The sequence below is a fragment of the Podarcis cretensis genome (assembly GCF_951804945.1).
Source record: "Podarcis cretensis genome assembly, chromosome: 6".
NCBI lineage: Eukaryota > Metazoa > Chordata > Lepidosauria > Squamata > Lacertidae > Podarcis > Podarcis cretensis.
In genome coordinates this window covers 20,959,427-20,980,902 of record NC_137175.1, presented here as the reverse complement: position 1 = coordinate 20,980,902, position 21,476 = coordinate 20,959,427, and the positions used below count along the sequence as shown (strand labels likewise).

The window sequence follows — 21,476 nt, the reverse complement described above, 5'->3', positions numbered from 1 at the left end:
TGTCCTTTTGTTTACATTATGGCTGTGGTTTTGGGTAGTAGCCTTCCCCCAACACACAAAAGGGTCAGCTACATCTTGGTTGCTCTCTTCTAAGAATACCAACCAAACCCTCTCACCCATAAGAGCAGAACAATGCTTCCTTCACACATCCATTCCCATTGTCTTGTCAGTTTGAAAACTGCCTTTCTAATCTCAGTTTAAAAACTGCTTTCCTGATCTCTGTTTTGGTGTTACTATGAGCAGTAATAAGTGCTATTCTTAGATATAATTTTGAAGGGGTGTTTTGGATTTAGATACAAGTGGTGCAACTCACCCTGCTGTTACTTTTTTATAAAGAAAACTTCAGTTCTCAATGAATCTCGAAGTATTAAGCACACACAGAGAATTTAAACAGTTTATTTCTCAATTCACTGAATCCGCAATTTAACCAGCCCGTTCTGTTACCTTTAGATCTCGTATCCCTCAGAGAAGAAGGCATAGCTGGGGATGTTTGAAACAGTTGCCCTCATGCAAAAAGTGTTGCATCACTGATTATTCTTACCACACTTAACCATTTCTTCCAGTATTTGACTCTGGCCACCTTGGTCTCCTTTAAAGGGGTACTGCAGTGTCGGATGCTGATACTGCCACATATAAGAGATCCATCAAAAAAAAGGGGGGGGGATGTGAATGGAGTATTTGGTCACACTAACTTCAATGAAGGAAGTCGAAAGGAGATCAAATTATGACCAAGATGCACAATCTTCGTTTCAGTTGATGGCTGTGGGCAGTAACTTTGTAGTGGATCCAGAGAAGGACTTATTCCTGAGCCCACCTTGAGGGCATCCTCTTGCTTTTAAAAAACAGGTGGCTTGTTTCAGTCAAAAGTTCATGCCATGCAGAAGCTCTTCTTCGTGTGTTGAGTGTAAAGGCATTCCTTTTCAGCTTTCACCAAAAGTTCTGGGTTACATGTCAGATCTTTTGATCATGTGTGTTACCATGTCCTCCTCCACCCGGTAATATGTGAACCTCGGGTGAAATGTGGTTCTCTAATTTGATAGTTTCCTGGTTACCACGGGTTCTTCCAGTGATACTTTCCATGGAATAAAGGCAATTTTGCCCAATTAGCTTGGGTGAGGAGGGTAAAGCAGCAGTCTCTAAGTGGTTCTTCTCTGTTCTATAAACACTATCCCTTTGCCTTAAATAGCCACCGTGTGTAATGCTGTATTTGGGAGCTGGGTTTCCTGGTGGGGCTTTGGGAGGGCTTGAGTCATACAGCAACTGACCTTCGTCATCAGTGTCGGCATCAATGTATTTATGTATCCCAGCATCGTGGAAGTTGAAAACTATTGCTGCCTGCTTCTCGGGGGATTTTGTGGGTGTTCGAGTACTTGCAGTAGTATAGATAGAGGTTTCTGGACTCATTAAAGACCGATCAGAGTGGCCAGAACTATCTGTAGCTGCTCCTGCTGCTCCTTTGCTCTTGAGGGGATCTGGGTATATTCTCAGGACGTTTGATGCTGTTGGTCCTATGGCATCCTCTTCCATAAAGTTAACCTTCAGGGATCTTAATTTTAGAGGATTGGTGACTTTTATGGTACTTTTGGGGCTCTCTATGAAAAATGTAGAGCAACGACTGCTTTCTAGATTTGGTTTTATCTCCATGAATTTGGACCCGCTTCCCTCTGGCCTATATGGATCCTGAAGTGGATTTATCCCACCTTTGTTAGGCAGCGTAGTTAGTGGGCTATGGGAATATCTCCCGGAGTCAGGAAATTCTGTAGCACAGCTTATATAACTGTCAATACTTGACATGCTCCTCATGTCAATTATTCCATCTGCCCGAGTGGTCAGCAAAGGGACCATAGGGCCAGGAATAGCTTCCATTTCTAATTCTTCCTTTTGCTTGTTGGGTTGGCCTGACTCCTTCATGTTGAGGTTGGGCTGGGACTGAGCTTTCGCCATTTTGCTGTACATGTCTTCCAGCTGTTGAACATTCAGATGCTGAGGACTGGAAGATGAGCGAGCCTTTTCTGGCGACCCTTGTTCCTTTGTCTCTAAAGATTTGTTGGAGCTAGTTTCGGAGAGAGATCTCTTGGCCCATTTCCACTTGCTTGGGGATAAGTGATTGTCCTGAATTTTATCCTTTTTGCCTGCATTTTCTCCCTTTTTTTCAACCACTATGTCCATCAGTTCTATACTACGGGCAAAAGCATCCTTCATATTCATGGACACAATGCTCCCATTTCTTTTTGCTCTTTCAAGAGCTTCTCTGCGCTTGATGGCTTTTTCCTGCCTCTTCTGCTCTTTGTAGAACTCAGAGAAGTTATTTACAATGATTGGTATAGGGAGAGCAATCACTAAGACACCAGCAATGCAACACAAGCCACCGACGATCTTACCTAAGAGGGTTTTAGGGTAGATGTCTCCATAGCCAACTGTTGTCATAGTTATGGTTGCCCACCAGAAGGATGCTGGGATGCTCTTGAATTTCGTATCCTCCTCATCTTTTTCTGCAAAGAACACTAAGCTCGAAAATATCATAATCCCCATGGCCAGAAACAAAATGAGCAACCCAAGCTCATTGTAGCTTCTCCTCAGCGTAAATCCCAGGGATTGCAAACCGGTGGAGTGCCGAGCTAGCTTGAGAATTCGGAGTATCCTCATGATACGGAATATCTGAACGACCCTCCGCACGTTCTGGAACTGAAGTACACTTTTGTTTGACTCTGTGAGGAAGATGGTGACGTAGTATGGCAAGATGGCTAACAAGTCAATCGCATTCAGCGGCCCTTTGAAAAACTTCCATTTCTTAGGAGAGGAGAGGAACCGTAAGAGGTATTCCATTGTAAACCATGCAATGCACACAGCTTCGACATGGGCTAACTGGTGGTTATCGGTGGAATTTCCATATTCATCTGTGCCTTGGAGCTCAGGAAGAGTGTTGAGTGACAAGGCAATTGTAGAGAGGACGATGAACATGATGGAAATGATTGCCAAAATCTGCAAAGAAAACAGAAAGTGGTTAGGGCCACTGAAATGGGTAATGATTTAGCATCGTTAAAATCATTTCATTTCCTGCTCCCACTTTTGCACATCAAATGCTGAAATGGATGGGCACGGCTTGCCTAGGTTCATTGGCCTCAACAGGGCTGCTCTGGGTGGAACTTAGTTGGAGACAAACCATTGTTTTTGTTTTGGATACCTGCTTTATATCATTGCTTAATGGTCTTTGTATTACATATTTTATACACAGATCCCAGGCACGACCCTGGTAGCCTTCACGTTCAAGGATGGGATATAAATTTAATTTTTTAAAAATGAAACAAAAGGCAGTAAACATGTGAAATTACCTGCCAAGATTATTGCTTTTAAGGGAAATAGGAAGTGGAATTTCATGTGTTCTTGTTAAAACACTTAGGTGTTACAAATGACCTCCCCATCTATAGTTATGGAATTAAGAAACCTTCTTGGTGAAGGGCAATAGTAACTTGTTTTCTTTTGTTGATAAAGCACATACATATTTATGCTAAAAATCTTTTCTGAGTAATTCAGTAGTACATTAAAATAAGTATTTATAAGTAATGACCAGACTTCCTGAAATCTAGGTCCCCTTGGGACCAGTCAAATTTTGATACTTCAGCAGATGTTGGGATTATGTACCATATCCATACTCGACATTTCAGCTACCAAGGGTGTGTTTTCTACATTCCATTTAAGATTAGTTCTTTCCTTGTTAACTTGGTTTATCCTCATCTGTATCTCAAACATTATGATTGTTATAGCCTTCCTAATCCGATTAATACATCTGGTAAAGAAGCCTGTGGTCTTTGAAAGATTAGGAATCATGGTAAATTGCCAGGCACCTATTAATGATGAGCAAATCTGTCAATTTCTAATTTCTCCAACCTTAAGTTCACAGTTCTTCACATTTCCACATCAGCTTGCTTTAAAATCAATAAACACAATTGCCCCTAAAATACACATTTTTGCACAGCAAATTTTCCTATACGTAATGCATTTTTGTATGCTATTAGTCAGGGACCAAGCAGAGGAGGAATGGTGGAGACCACCTCCCTATCCTGACCCTTCCAGGGAGGAGGAAGAGGAAGGCAGTATAGATTTACAACAGTGATTTGCGGGAGGTCACAGCTCAGAGGCAAATGAGGGGAAAAACTGGGAAATCATGGGACAGCCAGAACAACACCCAGATGACATGTTGTCATTCCAGACCCTCCTTCTCCCAGAATCTGGAGAGCCTTAAAAGTAGGAGAGCAAAGAGCTCAAAGACAGAGGGCACGTAGCAGCACCCATAGAGGAGACGATGAGAATGATGAATGAGAAAGTGGGAGAGGTGTGGGGTTGAGATTCACTCGGGACAATGCCATTATCCAAGAGGCTGGGTTCTATTGCCTGTCTGTGTAAAGAATGAAATAAAAAAGGATGATAAGAAACTTTTCCTTGTCCTTATACTTTTCTGGGCAACCAGCTGGGAGGCGCTGACAGCATCCTGACATTATCACCAATATATGCACTTTTAGATAGAGTTTACCCCAGTATATGTACCAGTATTTTTTTTCTACAGGTGACTCAGAATCATAGAGTTGTAGAGCCATCAAGTCCAACTCCCTGTGCTAGGGTGGAGAATTGCACTGTAAAAGTTGGAGAAGTATGAATTTTGAAGGATGGCTGTGTTTTGGTTCACATATTGCCTCAGAAAGTGTGAATTAGGTAGATTTGCCTTTAAATATGAACTCAATTGGATTTCTTCCCCATCCTTAGCTCTGTACACTCTCTGAATGCTTATCGTCTTCCGCGCTGAATGTAAACACAGCAGCGGTCACGATGCATCAGCCTCTGTGCACATCCACCTGCTTGGACAAAAATCAAAATAGAACAAGCTGAAATAGAGCCCTTGATCTTACAGTAGAAGCTGCCATTTCCAGTCACAGTCACACACAAAAGCAAATGGTAGATCAAGGTGCTAAAATGTTGCACTTGTCAGGAGTTCACATCACATATGGGCATATAATACCTTGGTCCATCTGACCAATATAAGAATTATCCATGCATTGGTAATATTCTCTTTGCAATATTAAGTTAGATGATGATGATTGATTTACCCATCCTTCACCCTAAGGTCCCAGGGTAGGTTACCACATTAAAACACAGTATAATAAATTATTCAAAAGAACTTACAACCATAAAAATAAAGTGGTTCCTAATAGCATATACCTCAAGTGTCAAAAGTCAGGTTAAAGATGTTTTCAGCATTCTCTACTTCCTGGACCCACCCAAGCAATCACCTTTGGCTTGATCCAAGAAGACAAGGTGGTCAGCAGCCAAGGGGGGTCAGATGCACTTCTTAAAGCAGGATGCCCACCTCCTTGGCCCACAGTAATCTAAAGTAGCCTTTCTCAACCACTGGTCCTCAGATGTTGTTGGATTACAACTTTCATTACTCCTAGCTAGAAGGACCAGTGGTTCGGGATCATGGGAGTTGTAGTCCAGGGGTCAGCAAACTTTTTCAGCAGGGGGTCGGTCCACTGTTGCTCAGACCTTGTGGAGGGCCGGACTATATTTTTTGGGAAAAAATTGAACGAATTCCTATGCCCCACAAATAACCCAGAGATGCATTTTAAATAAAAGGACACGTTCTACTCATGTAAAAACATACTGATTCCCGGACCATCCACGGGCTGGATTTTGAATGCGATTGGGCTGGATCCGGCCCCCAAGCCTTAGTTTGCCTACCCATGTTGTAGTCCATCAACATCTGGGTACCCACGTTTGAGAAAGGCTGATCTAAACTGATCCTGTACAGGTGGAACAGACAGTGTTTAGGGGGCCTCTGCTGGACCGCTTGAACTCTGGTGCTCAGCGAAGAACAACGTAACTAATTCAAAAAGTAAAAAGTCCTGGAGCTGGCTACTCTTTCCTTTGGGCACCATTTGCAAAGAGGAGCCTATGGTGCCGAAGGCATAAGTCAAACCTGTTTTTTAAAAATTATACGCAAACATTTGCTTTGCAGCAAAACAACTCTTGCACCCCTGGGCTTGATGATGGATTCTCTGGCAGTGCGTACTCTGTACCAAGAAAATAATTTTTTTACCAAGAAAAGCCAGATTTTACAACCTGTATACCTTTGGTAAGCTTGACATTTTTTGTTTCATTTCTTCTGCTTCCTCTAGTTAAGGTGTTGAAGGGAGACCCACCCACTTGGAGCTCATAATCTTGCTCTGTAATCCTCCTGGCTCCTGAGGTTTCACCAGTAGGAACGGCTCACACATTTTCAAGCATTCCTCCACAAAGTTAAACCCTGGCAACTTTCTATTTTTCTTAAAATGAAGGCTGAGATTACTAGAGAGCAGAATTGCATACATACTGCCACTTTAATTTTTGGTACTTTTGCAGTTTCTTGAATGCCTACCAGTCAATGCCTGGCAATTCAAAAGTGGAGGCCATTATGACATCAGGGCAGGTGTGTCAACTCTGCCTACTAGCCCAGGATATTTTGCTGTCAGAGGAGAGGATGTAGTACAACTCATGCAATATACACACAATAATTACCAAAATGATTATACATTCTTTATCAATCTTCTGAGAAAAATGCAAAACCTTATGCAAAGCCACAGAGACTTGCAAACTACCCAACCTAAGATGAACTTATAATGTCTGATTTCAATAGATTTTTCAAGTGCTTAACTCAGTCTTTTGTTTTCTTTATCTTTTTAGGTAAGTTCATGAAGATACCAACAAAAGGTAAGTTCGGTGTTGTTCACAATACCGAGAGATGCTAGCAAAGTTGTAGATGGATGTTAATGAAGTTGTAGACAGGGTGCTGGCGTTTTGCCCTGGCAGTCCAAGTAATCAAGAGGCTGTTGTTCGCCCCGATGGGGCCCTTTTACTGGGGCTTGCAGATAGTACACTCCCAAGGTAGTTTTCCGGGCTTCTTCAGTGGTCTAATCTCAAAGCCTTGATACGTATATTGATATTGAGTTTCACAGAGAATACTATTTCTTGGCTTAAGCTTAAGAGACTGATTTGCTTAGCTACCCCCATCAGTCCAGAAGGTAAATCTATTGGCAGTTGAACTTGATGGGCAGCGGTGGCTGGCAAAAACACCTGCTCCCCTCCCCTTCTCAGTAACCAGTAGTGACATATGGTTTGAGGAAGCCAAGTGAGTAACACTGCCCTGACTGGTGAGAGGGCAGGATTCTCCACTGCACCCAAGGGCAGGAGGCTAGCTTAAGGAAGTATGGAACACACACATCTGTCCTCCAGCACTTTACTGTATCTGCTGCTTGAGGCAGCTGCCTAAGGGTAGGGCCGGCCATGACAGGTTCAGAAGCACTGGCATGGTGATTGACCCATATTCGTGCTTGTGTTGCCACACTGTGCTCATCGGGTGTGTTATGTGATGCTCAGAACTTATTCCCGTTATGTTCTGACTGGTAGAAGAAGGCTGCTGTGATTCACCTGCTCAAATGCAGCGCTGATACTGTAGTTTCACCTCAGATACTTCCCTGGGCTACTGCCAAAAGGTGTTGGCCCTTAATGATATTGCTGTCTTGGAACACAAGGCTCCGTATACACAGGCAGGATTCCAGGAACACAAAATGACAGCTGCTTCCAGGAGAGCTTTTCCCACCAGTGCAAATCTACAAGTCCCTGATTGAATTTTTGTGACTCCTAATGAATTACCAGTGCTAAGTAACTTCAGGACAAATCTGTGGTGGTTTTTTTTTTCTTTAAAGGACCAGGTGCATCAAACACACGCTTTCAGAATGATGATTATTGATTGCACAAAGCAAGAGAGATTTACAATCTAATTGCACGTGTGGTTTTACCACGCAATAGCACAAATCTGCAGCAAACAGTGGAGTAGAAAAGGCTGTGAAGTGTTCAGTGTAAGATTATCTTTCAATGAGAAAAGAGCAGTGATCCTACCGTTAAGGTGCTATTTAATGGCTCATCTCAGGTAGCAGACTTTGGGGGAGGGTACTATCAAAAGGCAGCAAATGGACTTTATGAAATCTGCCTCTACAAAACTCCAATTCAGATTTAGAGGTTCAAATGTATCAAGTGGAACTCAAATTGTCAGAAGCCCCGGTTAAGAGGATCATTCCTGAAATTTACGAGTAGAACAGTTTCTGAAGTAAGGTAGGTTGTCATCCCCTTTGCGGACCCACCCCACTTATTTTCCGGTGGACATGACTGAGTCCTTTCCAACCATCCCACTTCTTCTGGTCATCCATTTTGGGTACTAAGTAAAAACACACCAAGAATAAATTAAAAACAGAACTTTCTACTCCAAAGGCTTTTTGTAAAAAAGAAGTAAATATACTGGCACTATGGGAAATAGCCCAATACAGTGGTACCTCTGGTTATGAACTTAATTTGTTCCAGAGGTCTGTTCTTAACCTGAAACCATTCTTAACCTGAGGAACCACTTTAGCTAATGGGGCCTCCTACTGCCACCGGGCCACTGGCTCTCATCCTGAGGTAAAGTTCTTAACCTGAGGTATTACTTCTGGGTTAGTGGAGTCTGTAACCCGAAGTGTTTGTAACCCGAGGTGTTTGTAACGTGAGGTACCACTGTAGTGTAAAAGCATAATGTTGCAGAACTATTAATGTGTAATATTTTTTAAATGGTGATTTGTGACATTTAATTGGATATTTCTCCATGTGTGTCTTTCCTCTTGTCTCTCTTACTTCAGGTGCATACACACACACTCTCTCTCAAAACAACAACAACAACAACAACAACAACAACACACACACACACACACACACACACAATTATTACACAAAATTGATCTCCCCCACCTTTTTCTCTCCCTGTGTGCTCCCTGTAAATCTGCTTCGGAGGGTTGGGACAGAGTTCAGGTTTGTGTGGGTGTGCATGTGGGTTTGCATGTGGAGAGAAGAAGGTGAAGAAACTCCACCGTACAGCTAAAACTCCTTGTGCTAGCAGAACCATTTAGCTGGATACCACCCTACCAACCCTGTCAGAGTTCAATCCAAGCAGAACCAAAGAGATGTCAGAGTCTTGGAACCATTACAGAGCAGATCTGAAGGAAGTCACTCACTGCTACAAAGAAGGCTTTCGGGGTGCCATTTAGATTCTCTGCCACAGCTACCCAAATGGCTTGTACCTTTACTCGTAAGAGGCCACTCTAACCCTCAAAGCTCAGGGCATTTGGATTCAAAACACCAACATTGCCTTGAGCATCTCTTGAGCTATTCTTGAAATAAGTGTGAAAATGATAAATCTGGAAACTGAAAGTGGAAGAGACTCATTTTAATACTAAGTGGATGTTCTGTCTAATGTGCATTTCGCTTCCATATTACAGAATTGGAAAAGATGCTACAGGCAATTTTGACTTTGTAAATAAAGTCTATCAACACTGCTAACACAACATTTACATTAGCCTACAAACATAGCTATAATGAATAGTTTGTGGTGCGCTGATAACCTGAAAGGAAGCAGAAGCGCGGGGGGTGGGGAGTTTTTGCCTTCTAGTTTATAAAAGCTTCCCTGGCAGGTTATCATTAGGCAGAGTGAGGCACCTGCCTGCCTTAGGTGACAGATGCCAGGGGGCAGCAGTGGCAACGCTGAATTAGATGCAGCTCTCATTCTAGTCAGCTTCCATACATGGAGTGGGCAAGAGGCGCCATTTTGTGCTTTGCTGCAGGTGCATAGCTGTCAACTTTTCCCTTTTCTTGCGAGGAATCCTATTTGGAATAAGGGAATTTCCCTTAAAAAAAGGGAAACGTTGACAGCTATGTGCAGGTGGCAACATGACTTGGGGCAGAGCTAAACCTGATCAGGAAACTTGCCGTTTCAAACACAATATTCATAAAACAAATACGGTGTCATCAGTGGCGTAGCGTGGGTTGTCAGCACCCGGGGCAAGGCAAGTAATTTGCGCCCCTAACCCGTGGATTTGCGCCCCCTAACCCGTGGGTTTCCCTAACCCCCAGATGTTGCGCCCGGTGCGGCCGGCCCCCCTGCACCCCCCACGCTACGCCACTGGGTGTCATGCAAGAGAATCAGCACACAGAACAGACGGCGCTTAACCCTCCCCTCCCACCCACTGATTCTTACAAGATCCTCCCCCAGTTAATTCTAGATAATTCCCCCCCCCCCCGCTATAGGTGCTGAAACTGGGCTTGGGAAATGGTTAAGCACACCAGAGGCCATCTATTGATGGACAACATCAAGGCCCTTGCTTTGCTTCTGGAAGTCTTTAAAATGACTTCCTATAGAGCACTGGGGGAGGACGCCTGTCCTGCGGGCCCTCCCCATTTTGTCAGTGATTACTGATGCTTGCAGAAAGCCTTGTGTGGTGTTTTGAAGTCCTGGCAATAAGCTGCTTTTCTTCCAGTTCTACCTTCTGCCCACTCACACCCGTGCAGTTCCCATTGTCTTAAAATCCAGCCCTTGGGGTATTTTGCACGCTTGAAAACAAGATGAAATTTTGAAGAGGCAGTCGAAAGCTACTGAAAAATGGGAGGTGCATTTTGGAAATAACAAAAGCAAAAGAAAAGAAAAGGAACAAAGTTAAAACACCTGTTTTGGCTCAGCTCTATAAATCCTTGTGTGCCTGACTTCCAAATCTCCAGAGGAGATAAAGCAAGGTTTTAAAGGCCATGCACCATCCAGCAGCTGTGAAGACAACTCATGTCAAGGTGCTCTATGCTTTTATCATCTTTACAGCAAAATGTGATGCTTCCGAGGGCTTGCTAGACCCAGCAGCTCCTCCCCGCCCCACTTACAAAACACTGAGTACAAAATGTTGTCTTTGGTGAATTTTGGATGGTTTAGTTCAATCAGCAATGTGCCATGAGAGCATGAAATCAGCTAAAAGCAATTAAGGAAAAACTATTAGCTTGATTGCTTAAGATGCCTTCTTTTCCTGAATATGCAAGGAAATAATTGATACTTTTCTTTTTCCCAAAAAGAGAGAAGGGGTGGGAGAGAGAAGCATAGCTAACACAATTATGCATTTTTCCTCCTTAATAAAAAGTGAGTGGAGAACAGCAACATGTATTTTTGCATCTAGCTGGGAAAAATACATTTGTTGATGTGATATTGACCTAAATTGTTAGAAAATAGCAACCGAATGCTGATGATATGCATGATGCAACCCCCCCTCCCAATCAAAATTAGAAAAAAAAAACCTGCCTGCAGATTGTTTTTCTTGAGAAACTTCAGCTGAAGCATCAAATATGCTTATAATATAGGAATACAGGAGATCATGCCTGTTTACAAATTGCCAATTGTGGATGCACAACGATTTGCATGCAGAAGGCCTCCCAGTTAAAAGGGTTTCAGGTAGCAGAGTTGAAGAAGGGAAAGATTTCTGTCTTAGATCCTGGAGATCTATTGCCAGTCAGAGCAAGAAGGACTGTAGGAGGCTGTCTTATATTTGGTCAGATGATTGGTCCACCTAGCCCAGTATTCTTTTCTCTGACTGGCTCCAAGTGGTCTCTGGAGTCTCAGTTAAAGGTCCTTCTTAGCACCTGTCAATCTAGGGACGGAAGGAACTGTCAATTTCAGTTCTCGCAGTTTCTCATTTTTCCAATTCAAGTTCAAGTTCATAGGTTTGTTGTTCTAGCCAAAGGCCATGACAAACTTGTAGCAATAGTATTAATAAAATAACCTGCAGCATATATCCATAAAATAAGCCAACATCCATGATGAAAGAGAGGGGAAGATACCAGACCCCAAGCAGGTCCTAACTGGAGTTGGGTGGGATCCTGTTCAAAGATATATTTCTAGACGAAATTATACAGACAACAAGATCTGATGCAATGAGTTCACACATAGGCACTCACTTTGAGAAAGACGTTATGAACACTAAATGCAATGCTTTGAAATCTTCCAATGAGACAATGGGATTGGCAGGAGCTATGCAGACCAATGAGCAGGAGAAGGAGGAGGAACAAGGGCTATGAATTCATAACATAAAGGAAGTGTCTGAGAAAAAGAGACCAGGAATCTCCAAGGACACTAATTGTCCCACTTGAGGGCTGGTTTAAAATCTTAGAGAAAACATTCTTATGCATTGAAAGTACACATGGAGGGCTACAATGATTCATGCTGCTCCTACTGGCCACATCCAGGGGCGGACTTTGGTAACCTTTCATAATAGGGCACCCTGTGCAAGGTCAACATTTGGTACCCCCAAATGGATCTTCTCTGAAGGAAAGTTTTGCTTCTGCACATCACCCTAGAATGTTCAGTTCACCATGAGTTCATGAGACATTGCATCCTGACCTGTTCTTAGTGCTTGGTTGACCACATCTACGGATGAATGCTATATATTAATCACTAGTAATAGTTTAAGTCTTGCTATATCAATCACTAGTTATAGTTTAATAAGAAGGTTTCCATGCCTATCTAGTTCTGTGTTCCCTTTCCCAGCCTTTAATCTATTGGTGATCAATGCTTCTATGCAACCTTTGCTTTGTACTTATGTTGACCAATCAGCAACAAGCACATATTTGGCAATGCTGTAATATTCAATAAAAGAGACTCCCCGAGACATGCTCGGGAGATGCCTCCCATATGACACCCACCACTCGTCTGTTTTTCATTTCAACCCAACACTTCTCAATTGTGGAGCTTCCCTCGGCTTGGCACCCTGTGTGAGGGATAACCACTCACATTGCCGTAAATCTGGAGCTGCTACATTCGCCACTGAAATGGGCAGTTCATGTGCAACAGCCTTACCCACATGCCGGGGGAATCTGAATTGGCTGAGGATTCCCACACTCCACCCTTGTGCAGATGAGCCCTACCCTGTACCTCCAAGTATGCCTACAGGGCTGCTTCATACAAAAGATGTGGCTGTTGGGTGGGTGTATTGCTGGATGATAGTTTTTCTCATGTCCTCGTTCTTCCAATCTCAAATCCCGTTCTCCACAGTTTCACATCAGTTTGTGATTCTCTGCCCATGAGCATTCATCAGCGTTTTTGCTATGAGTTTCTCCAAAGCAGATGGATTATTACTTTTTTTGCAAAGCATTTTTTCCTAATAGAATGCATTTTTGTATGCTATTTTTGCTAACGGGTTGCATTTATATGCACACTTTACCTTAGGACATGCATTGTTGCACACATTGTGGAGAAAATTAGGAGAAGTGTGAATTCTGAAGGATGCCTGGTGTTTGTTTGTTTTTGTTCAAGGATTGCTTCAGAAAGTGAGAATTAGGCAAGTTCGCCTTTATATGTGAACTGAATCAAATCTCAGCACAGCACTGAATGCATGCTTTCAGTATGCCAGGGGGTTTCTGCAATCTATCCCAGTGTAAAGCTTGGAAGGCGGTCAGGACTGAACCATACTTAGCTGAAAGTGGTGAACCTTGGAGTCAAAATTAAGGAACACAGGAGATTCAAAAAGTCCTCCTTCCTCAGGCAAGGCCATATAGTCCCAACAGCAAACCTTTAATAGCTCTTCCTGGCTGGGTGGGCGGGGCAAGCCCAGACCGAAAAAGCTTCCCTATCAGTAGGATGTCCCAAGCTGCAGTTCTCATATCTCACCAGATGAGGCAACCACGCACATCTTTGTAGAGACCTGCCTGAGAAATGTGGCTGTAGAAGAGCGATAGCTTTTCTGGGTTGCACTGTTTACAAACCTAACACAATGCTGGCAACTAACATCTGTTTTGCATGAAAGAGGAGCGCAGGGCAGGGGGAAAGATTGGCTGGATTTTGAAAACGCAGCACGGCCAATTAGTACAAGCCGTCCTCTATTGCCCAGCATTGTTGTATTTTAGGTGGAATTTATATGGTAGTGGAAGGCAGGTTTTGGCATGCTGAAAGATTTATTTGCTCTGGAATATTCATGAGCTGCATGGATGGATGAGCAGCTCTGCAAGATGGGTAGGCAAAGCAATGAAAATTGTCAGAGGCAGAGGATGGAATGCTGAAATTATGGAAGTGGCAGCAGGTGGGACAGATTCCACAATTCTTTACATGTCTTAGGGTGCAATCCTAACTCCCTCCCTTGGCAGCAGGGCTTTTGGAACAGCAGAGCCCTCAGTGCATCCACAGCCCAGTTACTCACAGCGGACAAGGTGGGGGGGGGCAGGACAATTGGTTGCAGTGCCATTGTGCAATGGCTTGGGTGCCATTGGTCCCCAAGTGGCTCAGCTAAACCCTCTCCCCATGCCTGCAGCATCCCAAGGCTGAGTTGCAGATGGAATCCACTCTGCAGTGCAGTGGGGCCTTTGATATCCATTCTTAAGGAAATCAGCCCTGAGTGCTCACTGGAAGGACAGATCCTGAAGCTGAGACTCCAGTACTTTGGCCACCTCATGAGAAGAGAAGACTCCCTGGAAAAGACCCTGAAGTTGGGAAAGATGGAGGGCACAAGGAGAAGGGGACGACAGAGCATGAGTTTGACCAAACTGCAGGAGGCAGTGGAAGACAGGAGTGCCTGGCATGCTCTGGTCCATGGGGTCATGAAGAGTCGGACATGACTAAACAACAACAACAACAACAACAAGTCTTTCGTCTATAGGATGCACCCATGTATAGGATGACCCCTATTTTTGGGGACTCTGATTTAAGAAAATGGGAGGGGGGTGGCACAGAGTTGTTGAGCTTTGTTTTGCAGAGGATTGCTTAGGGGGGTTGCCAAAAATCACTCACCCACACACATCACTAAATCCACCTCCCTTCTGTCCCATCGCCGGCAGAGTTGTGGAGCTTTTTTTTTGGAAGGGATTGCCCACAGGTTTTGAGGTTTTTTTGGGGAGGGGGGAAATGCCCAGAGTTGTTGAGCTTTCTTAGGGGTGGAAAATCGCTCACCCGCCGCTGACGATTGTGCTCGCCACCAAAGGCCCACAGCAGCCAATCAACCACGCTATTGCCACAGAGGCACCCGATCACAAACAGCCGTTCACACAGCTACCAATCGCCTACCCTGTTGCTGCAGAAAATCTCCTGCTCACGGCTGCAACCAATCAACCAACCCTCCCTCTGCACTACCCATGCATAAGACGAGGGCAAATTTTAAAGAAAAAAAAACACTAGTCTTATACATGGAAAAACACAGTATATGCGCAGGAACCAGAGTGGCTGGTATGGTACAAAGGTGAGGCAGTACCACAGTACTGTGGCACTCGCTGCAGTATCATGACAGCAGCGCCACTGCTGCGTGCCTGGATGGTGCAAGGGCAGGGCAGGGTGGGGCAGGATGGAGGAGAGAAAATGCATCCACCAGGGGCATCATGTAAGGGGGGCCAGGGGACCAGCCCCCCCCAATGTTCAAGAAGGGGGTCAAGCCCCCTCAACATGTCTTGACCATGAGCATAGAAGGCGTGCTGGTGATTTTAAACAGGGACACAGGGGGGGGGGAGCGTCTTTGCCCTGGCGTGTCCCTTTGGTGATCGCCAAATGTCAGGGACTGGGCAAAGGAGGAGGAGTTGTGGACCCTTCCAGGGAAGAAGAAGTGGAAGACAGTACAGTTGGACCTTGGGTTAAGAACTTAATTCATTCTGGAGGTCCATTTTTAACCTGAAACTGTTCTTAACCTGAGGTACCAGTTTAGCTAATGGGGCCTCCTGCTGCTGCTGTGCCGCCACCGTGCGATTTCTGTTCTCATCCTGAAGCAAAGTTCTTAACTTATACCCAGAGAGAACTTGCTGCAAGACAGACCCAAAAAAGAAAATAACAGAACACCTCTAGTCATCACATACAGCTCCCAAGTTAAAACAGTACAACGCATCATCAGAGATCTACAACCTCTCCTGGACAATGACAGTTCTCTTTCTCAAGCTCTGGGAGGAAGACCTTTCATTGCCTACAGACAGCCACCCAATCTTAAACAACTCCTAACCCACAATAATACTACAACCAGACTTAACACGGACACTGGCACCAGAGCCTGCAATAAACCCAGATGCCAACTTTGCTGCCACATACACCCGGACAACACCATTACTGGCCCCAACAACATCACACATACCATCTCAGGACTATTTAATTGCTCATCGTCTAACATTATGTATGCCATCAAATGCCAACAGTGTCCTTCAGCTCTCTATATTGGACAAACAGGCCAAACCTTACGCCAAAGAATAAACGGACATAAATCTGACATCAGGAACCACAAGACAGAGAAACCAGTAGGAGAACACTTCAATCTCCCAGGACATTCTATACAAGATCTCAAAGTAGCTGTTCTATTACAAAGGAATTTCAGAAATAGACTGGAAAGAGAAGCTGCTGAATTGCAACTTATCACCAAACTTAAAACCATGGAGAGACCTGGTCTGAACAAAGACATTGGATTCTTATCTCATTATACATGACAAAGCCATTTTTCACCTTCTCACCCCTTGCTTTTTCCTGTAAGACCTATTGCAGTTGTTAAGAGTCGTCAACAGGCTCATCACAGCTATCTGCCAATCACCCAATCCCACCACCCTTCTGAGTAATACCCCTCCCCACCTTCTCACTATATAGAAGGGTCTGGTAACTTCTGTTTCAGTGTATCTGAAGAAGTGTGCATGCACACGAAAGCTCATACCAAGAACTAACTTAGTTGGTCTTTAAGGTGCTACTGGAAGGAATTTTTTTATTTTGTTCTTAACTCTAGGTATTATTTCTGCGTTAGCCGAGTCTGCAACCTGAAGCATCTGTAAGCTGTATAGATTTACAACAGGGGTTTGCGGGAGGTCACAGCTCAGAGGCAGATGAGGGGGGAAGTTGGGAAATAATGGGAGAGGAGGAACAGGCAGAACGGGAGCATCAGCTGGATGACACGTTGTCGCTAGAAAACATTCCAGACCCACCATCTCCCAGAACCCGACAAGCCTTAAAAGTACGTGAGCAAAGAGCTCAAATACAGAGGGCACTTAGCTGCACCCGTAAAGGAGATGACGACGACGAATGAGGAAGTGGGAGAGAAGGGGGATGGAGATAGCCATGTTCAAATGGAGATAGCTATGTTCAAATATATAAAAGGATGTCACATAGAGGAGGGAGAAAGATTGTTTTCTGCTGCTCCAGAGAAGCGGACACGGAGCAATGGTTCCAAACTACAAGAAAGAAGATTCCGCCTCAACATTAGGAAGAACTTCCTGACAGTAAGAGCTGTTCGACAGTGGAATTTGCTGCCAAGGAGTGTGGTGGAGTCTCCTTCTTTGGAGGTCTTTAAGCAGAGGCTTGACAACCATATGTCAGGAGTCCTCTGATGGTGTTTCCTGCTAGGCAGGGGGTTGGACTAGATGGCCCTTGTGGTCTCTTCCAACTCTATGATTCTATGATTGACTCAGGACAACGCCATTGTCCAAGAGACTGGGTTCTATAGCCGCTCTTCGTAAAGTCTGAAATAAAAAAGGACATTAAGAAACTTCTCCTTGTCTTTATACTTTCCTGGGCAACCAGCCGGGAGCCGCTGATAGCACCCTGACCCTGTGTCTTAAAGGAACACACGAAAGCAACTCAACACCTCTGGCATCCACTGATGGTATTTTTCTTGGATTTCCGAGTTGGCACTATGCCAACAAGATGAGTGGTAGGTAACACTGGTTAGGTAACTAGCAGTAACCCAACTGGCCGTGAATTCCAATTGTCACTTCTGATAGCAATGAAATCAACAGGCCCCTCTGCTCCCGCACAGCCGCAAATGAACAGTATTATCAAGGCTAAGAGGTTGGGCAGTTGAGAGATGGAAAGGAAACGCCAACGCTTCAGCTTCCCCACACCAAGGGACAATCTAAATTCCTGCATCAATCAGTTAGGACAGCTCTGCAGTGCTTAGAAGAAAAGGGGAGAAGTAATGGCACACATTCACCTTTTGATTCAATCGTGTGGTCTGAGTCAGCATTTTTCACCGCTTCAAAGGCTGCTGGTGCCTTAGCTCTCGCACTGATGAGGCCCATCCAGCAATTTAGTTTGGCAGAAATTCATTCACTCGCCACTGATGCATTAAAAAAAATAGTAATAATTACAAGCAGGAACCTGGTGCAGTTTGGAATGTTCCTGTTCAAGATTCCAGCCAGTCTGCCATGTCTTTCCCTTGATACGCCATTCCATTCTCTTTGCATCTGGACTTCCCCTCCCTCCCCAAAACAGCTGGAATTCCCTGACCACTGAGCATGCTCTGTCCTGATTAGGCTGCTTGACTCCCTCCTTCCTGCTTTGTTTTTCCCTGATAATTATTTTTTGTACCTTAAGTTCCCTGAGCCTGTTGATATACCTCCCTCCTATTGTGTTGCTAGTGTTGAATAGGCTATATAAAGATTTATTTAATTATTTCCCACCTTTCTCTACCTGCCCACAGACTATCTTGCCAGAGTGGTGCATGCTCTAGTTATCTCTCGCTTGGACTACTGCAATGCGCTCTATGTGGGGCTACCTTTGAAGGTGACCCGGAAACTACAACTAATCCAAAATGCGGCAGCTAGACTGGTGACTGGGAGCAGCCGCCAAGACCATATAACACTGGTCTTGAAAGACCTACACTGGCTCCCAGTACGTTTCCGAGCACAATTCAAAGTGTTGGTGCTGACCTTTAAAGCCCTAAACGGCCTCGGTCCAGTATACCTGAAGGCGTGTCTCCACCCCCATCGTTCTACCCGGACACTGAGGTCCAGCGCCGAGGGCCTTCTGGTGGTTCCCTCACTGCGAGAAGCCAAGTTACAGGGAACCAGGCAGAGGGTTTTCTTGGTAGTGGCACCTGCCCTGTGGAACACCCTCCCACCAGATGTCAAAGAGAAAAATAACTACCAAACTTTTAGAAGACATCTGAAGGCAGCCCTGTTTTGGGAAGCTTTTAATGTTTAATAGGTTATTGTATTTTACTGTTTTGTTGGAAGCTGCCCAGAGTGGCTGGGGAAACCCAGCCAGATGGGCGGGGTATAAATAAATTATTATTATTATTCTCCCCCAGTGCGCGACCCAAGATGCCTCGTTGCATAAATTAAAACAGATACAGATACACAACCAAAAACAGCTACGTAAGTAGCCCTATTCAAACTGATAACATTTAAAAGCACTTGTGAGATCTTGCTGTGCACAGAACTCCAGAGCACGTGGAGTTTGCACGTGTGGAAATGAGCCGAACTGAAACTTCTGTTCACAGCAGTGTATAAATATTCACGTTTTCATTCTGGTGTCTTTGGCCTTTGATATATTTCCCTGCCTCTTGCGGTGCCCACTTGACGAATTTTCATGCACGGTAATTTCAGGTGCCTTAGCATCTCTGAATTGGGGCCTCTGCTCTTGCGGATTGGCAATTCATTAGCAGAGCTACCCTCGTGCTGCATTCTGGGTTTGTATAGAAGATCAAGAATATCTGTCAGGCATATATATTGGCTGATTTCGGCAACTCCTTATCAACCCAGAAAGCCTTGAAGCACATTTTTACTGCCAGATTCTCCTGTTTCCCAGCTGAATAGAGATAGCAGTGCAATAATAAGAGAGCGAGAGAGAAATAGCGAGATGGATAAGCTGCTTTGCTTTGTAAAACAAGTGGCTTTCTCCACATCACAACTGCCAGTGCAGCTTACTGGCTATTTGGAATCATGCATAACCCCCACCCCCCAAAAAAAATCTCATACTGCATGTCAATGAATCCAAAGCTGAGGAACCTGGAGCCAGGTTAGGAAGTATAAAGATAATACCTAAAGCAGAGGTGGACAAACTGTGTCTAGGGTGTTCATTTTTGCAAAAACAACAACAAGCAAACCTCAGTATATGTTGTTGTTGTTTAGTCGTTTAGTCGTGTCCGACGCTTCGTGACCCCATGGACCAGAGCACGTCAGGCACTCCTGTCTTCCACTGCCTCCCGCAGTTTGGTCAAACTCATGCTGGTAGCTTCGAGAACACTATCCAACCATCTCGTCCTCTGTCGTCCCCTTCTCCTTGTGCCCTCCATCTTTCCCAACATCAGGGTCTTTTTCAGGGAGTCTTCTCTTCTCATGAGGTGGCCAAAGTATTGGAGCCTCAGCTTCAGGATCTGTCCTTCCAGTGAGCACTCAGGGCTGATTTCCTTAAGAATGGATAGGTTTGATCTTCTTGCAGTCCATGGGACTCTCAAGAGTCTCCTCCAGCACCATAATTCAAAAGCATCCATTCTTCGGCGATCAGCCTTCTTTATGGTCCAGCTCTCACTTCCGTACATCACTACTGGGAAAACCAGAGCTTTAACTATATGGACCTTTGTTGGCAAGTTGATGTCTCTGCTTTTTAAGATGCTGTCTAGGTTTGTCATTGCTTTTCTCCCAAGAAGCAGGAGTCTTTTAATTTTGTGACTGTCACCATCTGCAGTGATCATGGAGCCCAAGAAAGTAAAATCTCTTCCCTTCATGAATCACTCCCCTTCATGGATCACTGCCTTGCCGTGGCAAAGGGGCTTGAATAACACAGAGAAGCTATGAACTATGCCATGCAGGGCACCCAAGATGAACAGGTCATAGTGGAGAGTTTTGACCAAATGTGATCCTCCTGGAGCAGGAACTGGCAATCCACTCCAGTATCCCTGCCAAGAAAACTCCATGGACAAACCTCAGTATATACACAACCCCCAAAGATGCCAGATTTGCATAACATTTGCATATGCTAATTTAGAGACATAGATGCAAACTGAGAAACAATTACTATTGTTGCTAGTGGCCATGTTGGCTATGCACTGTCTCCACAGCTGGAGGTAGTGAAGCTTCAGAATACTAGTTGCTGGAAACCACAGGAGGCTTTTGTGCTCAGATCCTGCTTGCAGTTTTCCCACAGGAATCTTGGTGGCCACTGTGAGAACAGGATGCTGGACTAGATCGCCTATTGGCCTGATCCAGCAGGCTCTTCTTATCTCCTTATGTTATGTCCTTTTGTAAAAGGTAAAGGGACCCCTGACCATTAGGTCCAGTTGTGGCTGCCTCTGGGGTTGCAGTGCTCATCTCGCTTTATTGGCCGAGGGAGCCAGCGTATAGCCAACATGACTAAGCCACTTCTGGTGAACCAGAGCAGTGCACGGAAACACCATTTACCTTCCTGCCGGAGCGATACCTATTTATCTACTTGTACTTTGATGTGCTTTCAAACTGCAAGGTTGGCAGGAGCAGGGACCGAGCAACGGGAGCCTACCCCGTTGCGGGGATTTGAACCACAGACCTTCTGATCTTTTTTTTTTTTTATAAAAGATTTTTATTAATTTCCAATTTTTTAACAGAAACAAAAAACAACAAAAGAAACAGACAAACAAAAAAAACCTCATGTTTTCATAACCTTATTTTCATAACCCTCTTTTCCCGGACTTCCCCATACCTTTCCCTTTTTGCATCCTTAATTTAGTACCATTATTCAGCAACCTATCTTGCCCAATTAAATATAAATTTATCCTCTTTCTCTATTCCACCCTTAATTTTAAACCCAATTATCGCTGCAATTCTACGTCTTCTTTTCCCTCAGCATTTTAACACTCCTCAGTTTTATAATAATTCTTAAGATACATCTTAAATTTCTTCCAATCTTCTTCCAC

At 44.3% G+C, this 21,476-nt stretch overlaps 1 protein-coding gene across 1 annotated transcript in view; it reads right to left on the bottom strand.

Moving 5' to 3' along the window:
• Positions 1-380: 380 nt before the first annotated feature.
• The window catches only part of KCNB1 (potassium voltage-gated channel subfamily B member 1), a 195,980-nt gene continuing 174,884 nt past the window's right edge, over positions 381-21,476 (bottom strand). Inside the window, exon 3 of the mRNA XM_079979111.1 lies at positions 381-2,982. Coding sequence (XP_079835237.1) covers positions 952-2,982 — 2,031 coding nt within the window. The 3' untranslated portion in view covers positions 381-951. The remainder of the gene's footprint in view (positions 2,983-21,476) is intronic.